Source organism: Miniopterus schreibersii, assembly GCF_964146895.1.
Source record: "Miniopterus schreibersii genome assembly, chromosome: 4".
Classification (NCBI taxonomy): domain Eukaryota; kingdom Metazoa; phylum Chordata; class Mammalia; order Chiroptera; family Miniopteridae; genus Miniopterus; species Miniopterus schreibersii.
In genome coordinates, this window is record NC_138105.1 from 99320359 (window position 1) to 99337136 (window position 16778).

General features: G+C 52.9%; 1 protein-coding gene across 1 annotated transcript; it reads right to left on the reverse strand.

Moving 5' to 3' along the window:
* Window positions 1–1380: 1380 nt before the first annotated feature.
* On the reverse strand, window positions 1381–14268 carry LOC308556672 (KRAB domain-containing protein 4-like). The gene is made up of 6 exons (XM_081136099.1): window positions 14246–14268; window positions 9902–10017; window positions 6757–6798; window positions 3815–3941; window positions 3453–3548; window positions 1381–3003 (listed from the first exon to the last, which is right to left on the reverse strand). Exons 3-6 carry the CDS (start codon window positions 6763–6765, stop codon window positions 2555–2557), a joined length of 681 nt encoding a protein of 226 aa, XP_080992225.1. The 5' UTR covers window positions 6766–6798; window positions 9902–10017; window positions 14246–14268; the 3' UTR covers window positions 1381–2554.
* Between the last annotated feature and the right edge of the window lie 2510 nt (window positions 14269–16778).

The window sequence follows — 16778 nt, forward strand, 5'->3', positions numbered from 1 at the left end:
TTGGCTCTGACCGCGGCCCTGTGCCTCCGGCCCATCCATTCCCGGTTCCCTCTCTCTGCACCGAATTGCTGAGCTCTGCCTCCCTCTGCTTTCTCTTCAGCTGAGTCTAATCTACCGTTGGGACACGGTCGTTGAGTCTTTTAATGTTGAGTTTTAAATGTCAGTGGCTGTGTTTTCCATTTCTATACGCTCTGTGCGTTTCTTTCCCAAACAAACCAGTTACCTTTCCTTTCGGCTTTGCTTTCATATGGTTTTCAGTTTGGGGTGGTTGTTTTTTTAATTGTTTTTTTAAAATCCTCTTGGGAGGATGTTCGGAGAGAGTGGGGTGGGGGGAGAGAGACAGACAGACAGACACATCCATTGGTTGCCTCCCCCTGACTGGGGCCATGGATCAAGCCTGCAGCTGAGGTGCGTGCCCTTGGCTAGAATCGAACCCGGGGCCCTTCAGTCCATGGCCCGATGCACTAACCACTGAGAAAAACTGTCCAGGGCTTCAGTTTTTGTTATTAATCCTTTTTAAAGATAGTTGTTTTCATAGAATATCTGGTTTTTCTATCACCTAAAATACTTGGGTTTCTTATTTCATTTAAACGTCTGTTGACCTTCCTGGTGGACTGATTCCTCGCGTTGTGTAATTTTGCATCGTGAATTCATTTCGGGTTTATATGTCAGAATTCTGACAAGCATGGGTTAAGGGTGTCTTCCTCCAGAAATATTTTGTTTGCTTCTGTAAGTTGTTTTTCAAAAATCAGGACAGATTTCTATGTCAGTTGTTCAGTTTTTCAACTGGGACAGGAATTCAAGATTCTAACTCATAGGATGTGCAGGTCAAGGCTTACGAATCAGCAGGGTAATGACTCTTTCGCACCCAGAACCCAGGAAGAGACAGACAACGTTCCTGTGCAAAGGAGCAGGTTTTTCTCCAGTCTGCCCTCTCCCCAGATGCATAGATTTTGGACATTTCTGAATGTATTTCAGTGCCAGTTCTCTGCCCTGTGTGCCCAAGGCCGTGTCTCTCATCCCCCTAAAGTCTTTAACACCCAAGTTGTTGCATAAACGAAATTAAACCCACAGGGCAGCTGCACCATCAACTCACTAACTCAGCGCTGGCTGTCAGTTCCCTCCGCCCAGCTGGCACCTGGAGCTTCACTTCTTTCCTTGCGAGCTCAGTTAGGCGCGGGAGAGACTGTTCCCTGTTACCCTTCATCGTTTCCACCTGTCTACCGTCAAACGGTCTTCACTTTGGGCAGCCTACCATGTTGCCAGAGAAGGGGGTCCTAAGCTTACACATTTAATACAAACGAAACATATAAGCCAGTTGATTGAGAGATATCAGGAGATGTCATGAAATTGTTGGTTTAACAAAAATGGTCTGTGGTACAGTGTGTGGCCGTCTGGTTTAATAATAAATCCATGTTGTTCCAGTTATCATATATATTACAAAGACAAAAGGGTACAATTTAGTGTGGAAATTCTTGATAGATGTCATTTTACACATTATGGTGTATATGTCTACAAGTTCACAGTTATGTTCCATTACCAATGCAGTTCAAAAATGAATAAAATTCTTTTTAAATAGATCCGCAGGCACATAACCCCTATATAGCATTGGGATTGTCCCGATACCTAGTAGAGCTGTTGCTTAATGGTCTGATTTATTCACATACGTCAAAACTCGATATTCACAGTTAGTATAACTACAGATACACTTTATAATTAAGTCTATTCTAGAAAAACACCTCTCTCTAGAGAACCATTACCATTCTAGCATTAGTTTTAAGAAAGCAGGCTTTTCCTAATTCTCTAACTTGGTAACTATCACCTCGGGATGAATCTCTGCACACAGTGACACTGCACTTCTTGCTGAAGGATTTCCCACATCCAGGATGTTCATTCCCAGATGTGTCGGGACTTCATGATAAAAACCCTCTCATGTCACCCACAGTTTCTCCCCAGTGTGGGTTCTGTGAAATCTGATGGAGTTTGCCTTCTGAGAGGAGGTTTTCCCACAGTCAGAGGATTCACAGGGCTGCTTTCCCACGCGAGTTCTCCCGTGTATGATAAGACGTAAGCTCTGGGAGAAAGCTTTCCCACGCTCGCCGCACTCATAGGGCTCCTCTCCCAGGTGAGTCCTCTGGTGCAGGACCAGGTGTGACTTCTAGAAGGTGGCTTTCCGACGCTCGCTGCACCCAGAGGGCTTCTCCTGTGTGGGCTCTAGAATGGATGGTGAGGCGTGGCTCCCGGGAGAAAGACTCCCACATTCTTCGCAGCTGTAGGGTTTGTCTCCCATGCGAGATTGTAGTGTTTGATGAGATATGACTCGTGGGAGAATGTTTTCTCACATCTGAACACTTCTGAGGCTTCTCTTCACCGGGAACTGTCTCAGGCACAGACAGGCCGGTCTTCTGGGGGAATATTTGAGCGCAATTGCTGTTCCCACCGGGTTTCTCTTCCGTGGGATTTTCCCTACATTTGTGGAGGCGGACCTTCTCCCTGGAGCCATCCTGTTTGGATTTCGTGCTCTGCGGATGCTCGGATATGCCGTGAGCGCTGATTAGTGGGAAAAGCCTGCCCCGCATTTGGCGCACTCGTGGGCTCTCCCACCGCCGCGGGTTCCCTGGCGGGCAGGAAGGGCCCGGCGGCGGCTGAACGCTTGGCGACACCGGTTACACCCGTGCGGCTGTGCCCCGGGCGGTGGCGCTTCGAGCTTAGGGTAGAGAACCAGGTTCCCCCGCACGTCGCACTCAAACCGCCGTCTGGCCAGGTACGTGTTAGGGCGGCCGGCGGCCTCGCGCTGCGGGCTCGGCCCACAGGAGGCACATTCGCGGGCCCGTGGTCTTGAAGGAACGAGGCTCGTATTCCGAGGGGCTTCTTTTTTAATTGTATTTCCTTTGTGGGGCCCTTTTTTGGTCAATTTTTTCTTGTGTAGGAACACCACTTGCCTCAAAGGTTTGTCTCCACGTTCCTGTTGTCCACCTGCTTGAGTATCAACTTGCAAAACTTCTAGGAGAAAAAAAAAAATGACACAACCGTTACAATCTTTCCAGGATCACATTAGAACTAAATTACTTGAGACGTGTTTGCAAAGAGGGCTAACCTCATGGTTTCAAATCTAGTTGCCCAGAGTAAATAATACTAATCCTATTACAAACACCTCCAAGTTCCGGGCTTTTGAATGGAAAAAAAATTAGATACTGGAAATAGGGATAAAACGTTGACAACGACTAACGGGAGCCTTGCTGTTAACAAGCCTGACACAGCACGTTGGGACGCTGAAAACACACACAGGAAACATTCGGGCATCCCACGTTCCTGGGCCAGATGCCACAGCTGCTTGCAAAGACCTAAGGCTTTTACAGAACAGTCGCCTGAAGCATGAAAAACCCAAGGTTCTGCTTTGTGACCTTCTGGAACCGTATGCCCGCGGTCCCCCTGCAAGCTGGTTCTCTTACCTGGAAGGCTCCACCCTTGGATTTCTTCTTCCTCCATCCATGGCTCTTGCCCCAGCTCCAGCCTGGAGATCACAGCTGGTTTGGCGGCTTGACACCCTGTTTGTAAAAAACAGTGACCCGAGTTATGCTGAGCCATCGAAGGAAGCGGGAGGTTCAGGTCGCACAACGGACATTTACATCTCGGCCAAAGAACAGATATTTCACTAGGGAGGTAGATTCACAAATAACCTGGGTGAGATGAGAGCAAGGCTCTTTGACGACAGAAACCCGAGGCCAAACGCTTTTAGAGCTTAGGAGGTTTTACATAACCGAGGGAAGGAAGGAGCTGAGGCATAGCTGGGGAGCACGGGCGCCTTCCTCACCCACTGAGACCAGGTGACTGTAGTTCTCCAGCATCACGTCCCGGTACAGGGTCCTCTGCACAGGGTCCAGCTGTTGCCACTCCTTCTGGGTGAAGCCCACGGCCACATCTCTGAATGACAGCGACGCCTGGAACGGCACATCCCTGATTAACCTGGTGCACTCCGCACGGGCTACTAGGGCGGAGGCGGAGAGGAGAGGGACCTCCCCACCTTCGCACTCAGGTTTCCCCGGAAGTTATACAGGAACTTAGCTTGCCCCTGACACTGTCTATTTTGTGGAGAGAGAAAAATGATTAGAAAAGATCTCACTCCTGGATCTCCATTCAGTCGCTCCTTCACTCAGTGGGCAAGCATCTATTGAGGACCTGGCATGTGGCTGGCATTCTGCTCCAAAGCTGGACGCAGCACTGCTCCTGTCCTAACGGGGTTTATAGTCTGGTGGAGTGAGACGGACGGAAGAGACTTCTGTACGGTAAGAGTCCGCCGAAGGCCGTGACGCAAAGATGACCGCAGTCAAATGCAATGTCTTGCTGTCAGGCCAAGCTCCCCTGGAGGCCGTGTCTGAGCCGGCACGGAGAATGAACAGCGAGTCCTGATGCTGGGAGGATGTTCCTGCCGAGAGGCAAGTAGTTCACGGATCCGTGTCCTTGGGGTCCCTTACTGGACCTTTATTCAGTGCCTTTGGCGGCGTTATGTTTACTTGGTTTTTCCTGATCCTTGTAGCCCTGCATTGGCACCGGCATCTGAAGGAACGGTCACCTCTGCCAGCCTTTACCAGCTGGTTTTGGCACCTTCACCAGTCATCCTGGTGAGAGATCCTGGGAGGGGCGGTTGGTGGGGTCTGTGGGCAGATGACTGCCATGGCCCACAGGGGGGCCTGCAGGCAGGCGGGCTGGGCTGCTGGTCCACAGGCAGGCAGGGCAGCCTTTGGGGCCCATGCCTGGGTGGATTGCTTGGCTGGGGATGTGGTATTGGTCAATAAAACCACCATTCAGCTCGGTCGGTAAGAGCCCAGTTCTGTGTGTGTCTGTCTGTATTCAGATCTCAGCCCATCACCTATTGTGCGATCTTCGGCAATTTGCTTAATATCTCTAACCTCTGTTTGCTCATCTTGAAAATGGGAAGGATTAGTATCTACCTCCCAGGATTATTCATGAAATAATAGAGAAAAACAGTCTGGCACATACGTGCTCAACAGATGGAGTCCTGTGACTTTCACTGCCATTATCTTTACTGCAGACGGCCCTCACAGAGGGAGGTTCCCAATGAGGCCGGGTTTCCTACAAAGCAATAGCTTCCCCAAAAAGACACCAAGTAAAACCTCTGGCTTCGTGTACAGGCCCAACAGCCTCATGTTCCAGTCACCTCTTTAGAGAAGGCTGTGGAGTTAGCACCTAATTTTCAACCTCTCATGCTGGCCTGCCCCCCCCACACACACACACCCCATCTCTGGTAGCAAACATCAGATAGTCCCAGCCTGACTAAGCGCACATACTCCCATTGAGATCAAGACGGGTCCCAAGCTAGAACCTAGGGCCCTGTGACTGCGCTTCTCCCTGCAGTGGACAGCTCTCAACGTGTGTCTGCGAGGCCTTGTCTTCCTCGGGGACTAACATTCTCCCTCCCTGCACGCCCCCCCCCAAGCACGTGGCAGACCCAGCACCTCAGCCCCAACCTGGACTCAGCTGGACCCGTCCAGATCTTTCTCAAGGGCCCTGCAAACGGGCTCTATGAAAGCAGACCGGTCCCTTTCTGTGCAGGATTCATGCATGTGAGGCGTGCACAGCACCTAATGGACGTCCTATTTCTGGCCACATGGATGAAGTCAGTATGACAGAAGGAAGTAACAGAAATAGGGACAAGGGACATGAGACTCCTGGCGACCCCTGGGCTCCTGGATGTCACCGTCTCTGAGTCCCACAGTGCGCGGGCTGCCTAGATTCTGCCTTTGACCTAAAGCGGTTGGTTCTAGCTGGGTTTCTGGCTCGTGATCTCTGAGCAGTGACCATCCCTAGAGCCCAGGGACAGAGAGGGCCTTTGGGAACAGAGAAATGTGAGGATGCAGACGGGCTGATGGAAGACAATGCCAGTGAGTCTGAAGAGAAGGGATGACGACTGAGTGAGAAAGGGCTCCGAGGAGGCCGAGGGCAGATGTGTGAGTCTAAGTCCTGAAAATGGAGACGGAGGCGCCGCCTCAGATGTGAGAGAAAAGGCCAGGACGGCTGGGCCACCTTCCCTCCCGCCCGGCCGAGGGCTGAGATTGGGAGCTGTTTGCTCTGTCAAAAGTCACTGGAAAATCATCTGAAGAGCATGCTGTCCATCCGTTCCTCCAGACGCCGCAGTGTTTTACCAAGGTCAGCCCGAGCCACACCCGGCTCTCCACGTAGACCCGGGTGCTAATCCCCTAACTGGGGCCACAGGTTTCTGCGCTGCCGTAAGGTCCGCTGTTCACACTGAAGAGAAAGGTCGCTGTGGGGCTCGTTTCAATGTCATGGTCGAGGACCCACCGGCTAGATCGCACGGGCGAAGACCCATCACATACATTTCTAAGTTCCCCAAAAAGCTTGATTTCCCCAGAGATGGTGACATGCTCGCCCCAGACAGACCTCACAAGTCATATGTTGGATGGAATCTGACTTTTTTAAGTGCCAGGAATGCCAGGCGTAACTGTACAGGGCAGCTCATGACGCCAGCGGCCCTGTACGGCATCCGCCCGCCCTTCCCACGGCCTTGGCTCTCCATTCTCTCCGCATTTTCACTCATCCCGATTTCGGTTTGCATTTTTAAAAATTTATCTTTATTTTTGAAAGTATTACAGATGTTCCTGTTTTTCCTCATTGACCACCCTCAACCCCACCCCCAACCCCGTTTGCATTTTGTTTTATAAGCAACCTGAAATCCATGGTTCAGCAAAGCCCAGTATAAAGAAAGGCCACACTCACCTGGTACATGGCGCCCCCCTGCCGGCTGGGAAGAGCAGACACCTGCAGAGGCAGAGAGGGGGTGGGGAGGGAAGGACGTCAGGCCAGGCTCCCTGGGCCTCAGAACCAGCTGCCACGGCCCCGGCACAGGGGGAGGGCAGGCTGGTCCCAGGGACCACTGGCCTTGGAATGTGACTGGGAGACTTGATCTTGTGTTTTCCTAGTTAATGAATATCCATATAGTATATCCCTGTGTCTTGGTAATTAATTACTACCCTCTGTCTACCATTACCCAAAAGTGTAATAGAAATGTTTTTCTGAAGAAATAGTCATGTGCTCAGGCAAAGATTTAGTGGCCAAGATCTTTATTACAGATTTGGTAAAACTCTGAAAAAACAGAAGTAACTAAATATCCAACTGCAGAAGACTAGACTGCGTCCAAAGGGAAATAAACGTTTTGCAGCAAAAAGGTGAAATCACAGAAAACTATTTAATAGCATTCTGATCAATGGAAGTAGTTGAACACTATGGGATCCAGCACCCGCACGTGCGCACATGCACACACGTGCACACACATGTACACACGCACATGCTCATACGAAACGGTCTCTGGAGTGACTGGAGACCAGAGGCTCGTAGTCGTTAGCTTTGGGTAGTTGGATAATGACCATGCAAAGTTTTTTTTCTTTGTATTTAGGTGAATTTTCTAAGGTTTTCTATGACCAATGGGCATTTAGTATACGATCGTTTCTGAAAAGTTATTTTTAAAATATCAGTAGCCTACTAATCTTCGAACCCAAAGCTCTGTCACCGGTCCTGCCCTGGTGCTGAGCAAATTGACAGGAAAACACAACACGGGCCTGTGCAGCCTGCTGAGCGGAGGCTCGCGAAGGCCCGCGGAGGGCGAACCGCCTGCGGCACTGGGCTCCGTCCCTGGGCCCCGCTACGTGTCGTTCGCTTCTCCTCTCGAGGCTGCCGTTGTCCACAGTGACCTGTACTGAGGACTGTCCTGGCTTAGGAAGCGGTCCTGGTCTGGCTCTGCCACTTACCAAATACGGGACAAGATCTGCCGCCTCCGCCTGAGCCCTCCTGCTTCCTCATTTTCCCCGGGAACAGGAGCGTGAAGGTTCAGGAGCAAGTCTACTGTGGCCGAAGCGTCCACTGGGCCCCACACCTATCTGTCCTGAACAGGCACGAGGCTGGCCTTAGGTATTTCCTACGGGGGCAGTGGCCACTGCAGTCTGATCCAGGGAGTCTGCAGAGACACTGAAACTCTAGGATTACAGAAACTTCACGGAAAGTCCTGAGGGTGTTTTTTTTTAAAAATCAGAGACTACCTAAGTTCTTAAAAATAAAAGACTGGTTAATAAATTATGATACAGTTGAAGCATGCCAAGCTAGGATCAACTTAAAATATCGTAGAAGAACTATCTGGCATGGCCAGACCTTCCAGCAACACAGAAACTGGAAAAAGCAGGTGCGTAAGCATGTGACCCACAGATGAGGAACAGGCGGATGGATGGAGTTTTCCCAGGTGCCTGGGAGTTTTAGCCAAACCCTAAACACCCCAGATCCTAAGGAGCAGCATGTGGGAGGCAACAGATCGATGTCTCGCTCTCACATCGATGTCTCTCCCCCCCCCCCCGCTGTCCCCTCCCTCTCTCCTTAAAAATCAATGGAAAAAATATACTTGGGTGGGGGTGAACAAAAAAGAAATAGAGTCTTTGCAGATGAGGAAGTTCAAATGAGGCCCTGAGGGTGGGGGACCCTAACCTAACGTGGCTGTGTCCTTACAAAAAAGGGAATTTGGACCCAGAGACGTGCACAAGGAGCTTGTCACGGGAAGACAGAGGCAGAGGTCGTGGTGGTGCAGCAGAAACCAAAGAACAACAAAGTTGGCCGATAACCCTCCAGAAGCTAGAGGGGGGGAGCCTGGAGCTGCCCCTCCCTCCGGGCCTCCGAAGGAACCAACCCTGCCGACACCCCGATCTTGGACCCTCTGGCCTCCGGCGCTGAGAGAGGTTTCCGCGTCGGAGCCACGCAATTGTTGGCACTCTGTTGCTGCAGCTCCGGGAAACTAGCTCAGGAATTTGGGGGTAAAATATAGTAACTGGAGAGGCTTTACTGCGTTTCCTGTTTGTAAACATCAACTTCAGCAGGTGGGATGGGCTTTTATAAACACAGAAAGAACAACTTCTGTAGAAAACACACAAAATGTTAACGGCGGTCACCCCTGCCTGGTAGGATTCTGTTTGTTTTTACATAGTGGCATTTCCGATTTTTTTTAAACAATACGCGTGTTCGTTGTTTAAGATTTAAGTATTTCAGAAGAATAGATATATACCGTCTTACTGGGCTTTCTCTCCAGGACCTCCTATCAGAGTCCTTCCCCTGGGGGAGAGGAAGGAAACAGGAGGCCTGAGGGGCGGAGGTGGGAAGGGGTGGGTTTTAGGGGTGCATTGTGGACAGGAGCCCTGGGGGCTGGTGCTGGCTCTGTCTCTCGTGAGCTGGGTGGCTCCGAACACCTCTCTCACGCTCCTTTGCTTTCATCTTTAACATGAGAAGGAAAAATGAAATACTCTTAGATTAAGAAAGCAGCTTCAGCCCTGGCTGGCTGGCATGGCTCAGTGGTTAGAAGGTCGTGGGTTCGATTCCCAGTCAAGGGCATGTACCCAGGTTGCAGGTCAGGGTGCGTGTGGGAGGCAACCAATCCATGTGTCTCGCTCACATAGATGTTTCTCTCTCTCTGTCTCTCACCCTAACTCTCCACAGCGGTGGTCAAGGTCGTCCTTAGTCACGGGGACCCCGTCTCTCCTAGTTCATCTTCTAGACCCTGCCCCCCCCCCCCCCCCCCCCCCCGCACGGCGTCCTAACCCAAATCCTAGACGATCCCTGGATGCGGTGACATCACCCAAATTCGCTCTGTCAGCAGGTGGGTCGGGCTGTTTTAGGGACACGTCTCTGGAGGCCGCCCCATCCTACGAGCTCCGCCTTCAGCCCTAAGCTACAGAGGGGCCTCAGAAGAGGGAGCGCTCCTTCCAGGAACGCTGCTGCTCCCCGGGTCGCTGTCCTGGGGAGAGTGGCCTGTTCCCGGGGACTCCGGGGACTCGGACTGGAGGCCAGGGGCCGGTAGTGCCCCAGCTCGGCTCTCCCGCTGAGAACTTACCGTCAGTGCGGGCTGGGCTCCCGACTCTGCGGGTAGAAGTGGACTCGGATACGCGGGCAGGACCGAGCGCCCAGCTACAGTCCGCTCCTGAGCCTGTGCAAAGACACTAAGAACACCTGGAAATAAACAGACGACACGTGAGGCTCGCGTGAAGACACCAGCAGGACACTGGACGTCTGAGTCGGAGAGCGGGCGGGGCAGAAGGGAAAGTCAGAGAGGGTGGAAATTGGAGAAGACTCCCGCATCCCGTTTCTGGCTTTAGAGATGGACACACCGTGTGAGGAGGAGCTGGGGGAGGACCTCCGCTGACAGCCCGCAAGGACTCGGGGGCCTTCGGCCTAAGCCCACTCTGTGCGCCCCTGACCGAGCCTGAAGCACACTGTCCCTCGGAGGGGGTCCCAGGGAAGAGGCCAGCCCGTCCGACTTGACTTTGGCCTTGGGAGACCTGAGCAGAGCCCCTGCCCCCGCCCTGCCCCCAGCCTTCTGCCTGCAGAGCTGTGAGCCGAGAGGCGGGTGTGACCAAAGCGCTCAATTTGTGGTCATTTGTTACAGGGCCGCAGAGAACACAACACAGACCCCACTGAGCGCTGGGGAGGGAGAAACGGGGCCGACAGCGAGCAGACGGGCGGGCTCCTGGAGGCGGGGACTGGCTGCCCCACTGGGAAACACAAGCCCCATCCTTCTAGAAATTTCTCTCCTGGGGAACAAAAGCCCCCCACTGCTGGGGGAAGGGCAGGCAACCCTGAGGCTCCCAGAGCCCGGGTAAGACCGACCACAGACGGCAGGGAGAGGAGGGGCTGGCACATGCCCTGGGCTCACACCTTTAGAGCCTCCTACAAGGGGCGGGGGGGGGCATCCCCACAGGCCCCAGCCCCGACTCAGGGCCCCAGGGCCCTCCTAAGCCTTGAGGAAGCAGGAGCACCCCGGCCCTCCACCACCAGACTAGCCGGCACTGGGGGTGCATGGGCGGGAGGAGAGCCAGGGCCGGAGGCCTGCGGAGGGGGCGACAGTGATCAGCCCGCCGCGTGCACAAAGCAGGGCCGGCGGTAACCATAGCAACAGCAAACGCTGCCCGCTGGACCCGGAGCGCCGCCCCTCCAACACCCTGCGGCCTCCCAGCTCCGCCCGCGGTGCCCGCTGCGCGCGGGTCTCTCTTCTGGCCAGCACGCGGTGCTCGGAATTCGTCAGAAAAAATACGAGCGAGACACACAGAAAGCAAGAGGGAACCACCCTCTGCAAAGGGGCACAGCAAGGGCCAGAGGCCAGCCGGACCTGAGGCCCCTGTCACCAGTAAACGCTCCCCGCGCGCCGGGGCGCAAATGCGTGAAGCACACAGGGAGGGGCGCGGGGAGCCGGGCGCGCGGGCCCCGCGGGGGAAAGTGGGCAGCGAGGTTCAGAACTGACCGCCGAGGGGGCGGGGGGGGGGGCGGGGGTGACTTAAAGGCCGCTCTGCTGGGTCGGGCAGAAGCGTGTGCTCCATAATCCGAGAGCATGTATTCTTTTTAGGCATATTTGGGGTAGCTATAAAAGCTGGCAGGTGAGCTAAAAAATAACCCTCAGCGCCCGGCCGGCGTGGCTCAGCGGTTGAGCATCGACCTAGGATCAGGCGATGGGGGTTCAATTCCCGGTCAGGGCACATGCCTGGGTTGCGGGCTCCATCCCCAGCCCGGGCGTGCAGGAGGCAGCCGATCAATGACTCTCATCACTGATGTTTCTCTCTCTCTCTGAAATCAATAAAGATATATTTTTTAAAAAATAAAAAATTTTAAAAAACACTCAGCAAATACATTGGAAAAACAATACCGCACAGATGCCACCCTCTGAACCAAAAAGCAACCAAACTTGAAAATAATAAAAAGGCAAAAATAGTTGATGACGACCGCAAGAGCACCACACATCAAAACCGGTGAGCAGTTAACAAGCCCGCCCGTGAGGGACGGTCACAGCCCTAGGATACGCATGAAATGGAACTGAACGTCCCTGACCCTCCACTCGGGAGGGGGGCGCAGGGAAAAAGAATACACCCGGAAAATGTGAAAGAAAAGAAACAGGTTTAAAAGAAGTGATCAAAGAAATAGAACAGATAAAATAAAATAAAAAATACCCTGATGCAAATGTATTATCCGAATCTACCCGTTATGGAACCTGCGGATCTTTCTATAATAACTGGCCCGGACTCCTCAAAAATGTCAGTGCTGTTAAAGATGATGAAAGGCTGCGCCCGGGTCCAGAGCCAAGGAGACTGAGGAGACTTGGGGGGAAAGTGTGATGCGTGGTCTGAGATGTTCTTAGCCAGAGAGGGCGTTATAGGGGCAGACCAGTGAAATCCGCATAGGGTCCGGGGGTTAGATAACGGTACTGTGTCACCGCCAATTCCTGGTGTGGACCATTAATTCCTGGTGTGGATCATTACTGTCCCGTGCTGGGGTGACAGAACACCTCTGTCTCGGGGAAATGCACACTGAAGGGGGCACATGCACACGTGTGTGCGGGGAGGGGGGAATAAAGCAGGCGGCTGTGTAAGTGAACCAAAGACAGCTCCGCGCAGCCACCCAGGTCAGCTGGCCGAGACCACAGCTTAAAAGACCGAACTGAAATGTGGACACATGTAAGTGCTGTAAACAGCCCAAAGAGAGGCCAATTTGTGGTCATTTAGAACTTGCCTGCTTTGCCCACCCCATGAAACTGCACCCAGTATCTGGTAGGCACAGGTAAAATACACAAGACCCCAAGAGGCTCTGGCCCAGAGATGTCTGGGGGCTCCCTTGTCCTCCCCCCGGGAAAGTGGCCCCTGGGCTCCAGCCTCTGGGGGTATCTGTACTTCCAGGGACACCCCCCGCCCCATGAACATTTCCTAAATAAAGCTTGTGTATGCTCCTGTCACCTCATGGTTATATCTTTTCCTAAATCAGCCCTGAAATCCCTTGACACACACACACCCCCGTACAAATACGGTAAAATGTTAATATTTGGAGCATTTAGATGAAATGTATTTAGGGATTCTTTGTACTATTCTACCATTGTGACTTTTCCTTAAGTCTGAAGTGCCCCAATAAAAAAATCTTAAAGAGAAAACTAAAATCAATTTTTAGAGTATTATTCAAGCCAATAAAATAATTGGTTTGTATTTAAAACGACTAAAATAGACTAACTTCAGGCATGACTGATAAAGAGAAGGCAAATATATACACTATTTAGACAGGAAAAAAGGCTGTTTCAGCAGAGGTATTTTTTAAAAATTATTAGACTACATTATAAATGTCATAAACCTAAAGTTAAATTGGACAACTTTCTAGAAAAATATAAATTACTAAAAAAGACAAAGCAACAGGAAACCGAATAAACCAGTAAACAGGAAATGAAGTGGATCCATACTAAAAAATACACCCATCAGAGAAACCCAGCCAACTCCTACTCAAGATTTTCTCAATGGCCATAAACCAGAACACATTGGTATCTAGAATACGTGAAAAAATACTAAAAATAAATAAGAAAACGACAATCCCAAAGAACTGCAGGCAAAGGTAAAGAATACACTAAACAAAACCTGTTGTTTGCAACTACGTTAATACTTAGTAAATAAAAACAAGCAGGGACACATTGTAACTTCAGAACGCCTGACCTCGCTGTGACAACACATGGGCTCCCGCGGTATTTACAACGTTTCAGTTCTTCGGAAAATCGGAAACAAACTTTCAACATTTGCTCAGTCTGGACGGTGACTCCAAATGTTTTTTGGGGTTTTTCTTTTCACTTTGCCATGCATCGGAGATATTTTCTATGACTCAGTAAACATTTTTTAAAAAAGAATCATGGATTATAGTAGGAAAAATCTGTAATAAGACCCAAATTCAAGTCGTAAAAAAACAAAAGCCGATAGTTGGCCTTGTCAAGATGTGAAATCATAGTCCCGGTGTCATTTCCCCCCCAGCTCAAGTCTGCCCCGTCTTGAAAAAAGCATCGGAGACGCGGATCCATCACCTCGGCATCGCTTCCCGCCCGCGCCGCCGCCGCGCACCACAGTCCACACCGACCCGCCACCTGTTCGCGCGCGGGCAGGGCCCCCGCACCTCCGCGAGCCTCCCGGGCGCCCCCCTAACTCACTTTTCCCGCTGCCCTGGTTCAGCCGCCATCCGCTCGACTCGTTGCCGGTAGATTCCGACCAAAGACAAATAGAGCTGCGCCACTAACTCCCTTAAAGCGCTCCGGGCACCAACCGGACCCAGCCCGCACCCCCGAACCACCGTGGCCCTGGTGGGCTCCCCGAGCCACCCCCAGCCTCACCTCCCCGAGGCTCCTCCAGGGCGCCGGACCCAGCGGCGGGCGCGGGGTGGTGCCTCTTACCTTTCCGCTGTCCCTCCTCCTGGGGTGATAACCCCCCCCCCGCCCCCTCGCGCCCACACGGACCTTACTTTTCTCTGCTCTTTCGTCACACCTTCCCCGGCGGGAACTGACCTCCCTCCCTGTGTCCACGCTTCCAGCAAAGGTAACTATCAGGGCGCCCACGCGCGGGAGCCCTCTCTTCTGTTCACGTGACCCACGTGGCCACAGGACCCCCGCCTGGGAGGGGACCCGGACACTCAGTCAAGGTTTGCCAAATGAAGACAAGACACTGTAGATCCTTGGAATAAAGGATCATGTCACAGCCTTCAGGGCGCAGAGCCTACGGGTGGCTGCGCCGCGGGGTCCACAACACTGAGGGAGGGGCGGGGAGGAGGGGGCCTTTCCCCAATGCTGCCCCCTGCCCAAAGGAAGCCTGGCCACCTGAGCAGAGTTGAGGGGCCTGGATGGGCAGAGGAGCTCGGAGTCAAGGGACGAAAACAAGTCCACCCTCGGGAAGGAGGGGTGACCATCCCGGGGACAGCTGGCCGCCAGCTCACCCAACCAAGGCTGCCCCTGGGTCCCCTGCGAGCGGTGAACTCCGATGGGGCCGAGCTGCGGGAGGGCAGAGATGCAGTGAGACCCCGCCGGCCTGCGGCCCCCTCCCCCAAACCAGACGGGGACCCTGACCCTCTGCAGAAGACGTCAGAGGCAGCCGCCCACCGGACCCCGCCTGGAGCACCCTTCCCAGCGTGGAGTCTGCCACACGCGTCCGCTCTACAGCCTGGCGCGCGGGGAACCGCCAATCCGAGGAGCAACGGGGGCCTCGGAACCCACCGGGTCCCAGGTGTTGGCCACCCCAGAGCAGCCCGGGGTCCGGAAGTGCACAGATCACAGTGGGAGACCTCCCAGCACTGCGTAGGTACCCCCGGGACTTGGGTGGGATGGAACTACAACTCCCAGGAGCCTCCGCGGCCAGGCGCTTCCGGCGAGCGGACAGGCACTTCCTGCCACGGCGGCTGCGGTGGCGAGGGCGTGGCGGCGGGCGTGGCGCCGTGGACCGTGGACGGTGGCAGCCCCGGTGGACCCGCGGGCTGTCCGGAAACGCACCCTTTTCTGCACGGTTGCTGGGCGGCAGTGGCCCCGGCGGCTTCCCGCCAGATCTGCCCTGAGCCCCGCGCCATCTGGGGGCGGGTAGGGCTGCCCCAGCCCTCGCAGGTCCAACCTGGGCCGGGCCACAGGCCTCATCCCAGAAAGGCTGCCGCCTGCAGGGGCTTTAGTTACAAACAAACAAACAAACAAGCCGCCTACCCTTCAGTCCTCGTGATAATCCCCCAAAGAGGTATCATTCGCCCCATTTCCCAGGTGAGGAATCAGAGGCAGCCCTTCTCGCTGTATTTACTCTGAAGCAACCCTTTTAATAATTCCCAGGCCGCAGGGAACCCCTGCCTCAGGGTTATGTCTGCAGCTCCTGCCAGAACAAGGCGATCCTGAGGTTATACCCCTGAGGTGCTGAATATACACGGGGACAGTGGCCAGACCATTTATAGAAACAGGACTCTGACCTGCCCCCTCCCCGCCCACGGGTGGGGGGGCACGACCAACCCCCCTCATGTACAATAAACACCCTGGGGAGCCCGATTGCTGTCTCTAGAACAATCCAGGAAGCTAAACAGTAACCTCTGTAACAGTTTGCCCCAAATGGCCAGGGCTTAATCAGTAACTGACAGCTTCCCTGATTTTTGTCCCCACTTCTAAGTTAGAACCAACCAGAAAAAGTGAAATATGCACCCCTAACCAATCACATAGGGCGCCCCACTTCTGGGGAGCCGCCTCCAGCTTCCCCAAGCCAACAGCCTGGGATGGGAGCCTCCTGTGGGCCCCTGGGACGCTTTCCCTTTCCTCCGCCTGCCTCTGCGTCTCTGCTGAACCCTGAGGGGCCCGGGCTCTGAATCAATAGCTTTGGCCTGTTCTCATTTGGTTGGTCTCCGTTTATTTTCAAAGATGTAACTGTCAACATTTTTCTGTAGATTCTGTTTATCTTGGCTACCTAGCCTTTTGTGTGGTTTTCCCCTCATTTGCCATTAAAAGTTTTATTGTTCGAAATTCACAAAGAAAGGGAAGGTAAAAGAAATTTCAACTTTAAAACGATGCTCTTTATATGTTTATACCATTTACGCTGTTAAAGTTACGAAAACCTAAACTTTGGGATAATCCTGTATTACATTATAGTGTCAATAAACTGGAATTTTTATTTTACAGTCTTCCTGGAATTGCCTGTAGAGTTTGAATAACCAAGTATGTTATTGGTCTAAAATAGGTATTTTTTTCTTTCTTTTTTTTATCCTCAGCTGAGGATATGTTTATTGATTTTAGACCAATTTTAGAGAGGGAGGGAGGGAGAGAGAGAGAGAAAGAGAGAGAGAAATATCAATGTGAGAGAGAAATAACCATTGGTTACCTCCCATACGCGCCCCAACCTGGGACTGAACCTGAAACCTAGGTACGTGCCCCAGCCAGGACTGGAACCCACAAGCCTCCTGGTGTCTGGGACGAC

Coding starts and splice junctions, on each gene's coding strand:
- LOC308556672 (XM_081136099.1), bottom strand. Junction 3,549..3,814: donor CAGTCACCTGGTCTCAGTGG/GTGAGGAAGGCG, acceptor TTTTACAAACAG/GGTGTCAAGCCGCCAAACCA. Junction 3,004..3,452: donor CCAAGGGTGGAGCCTTCCAG/GTAAGAGAACCA, acceptor TTTTTCTCCTAG/AAGTTTTGCAAGTTGATACT.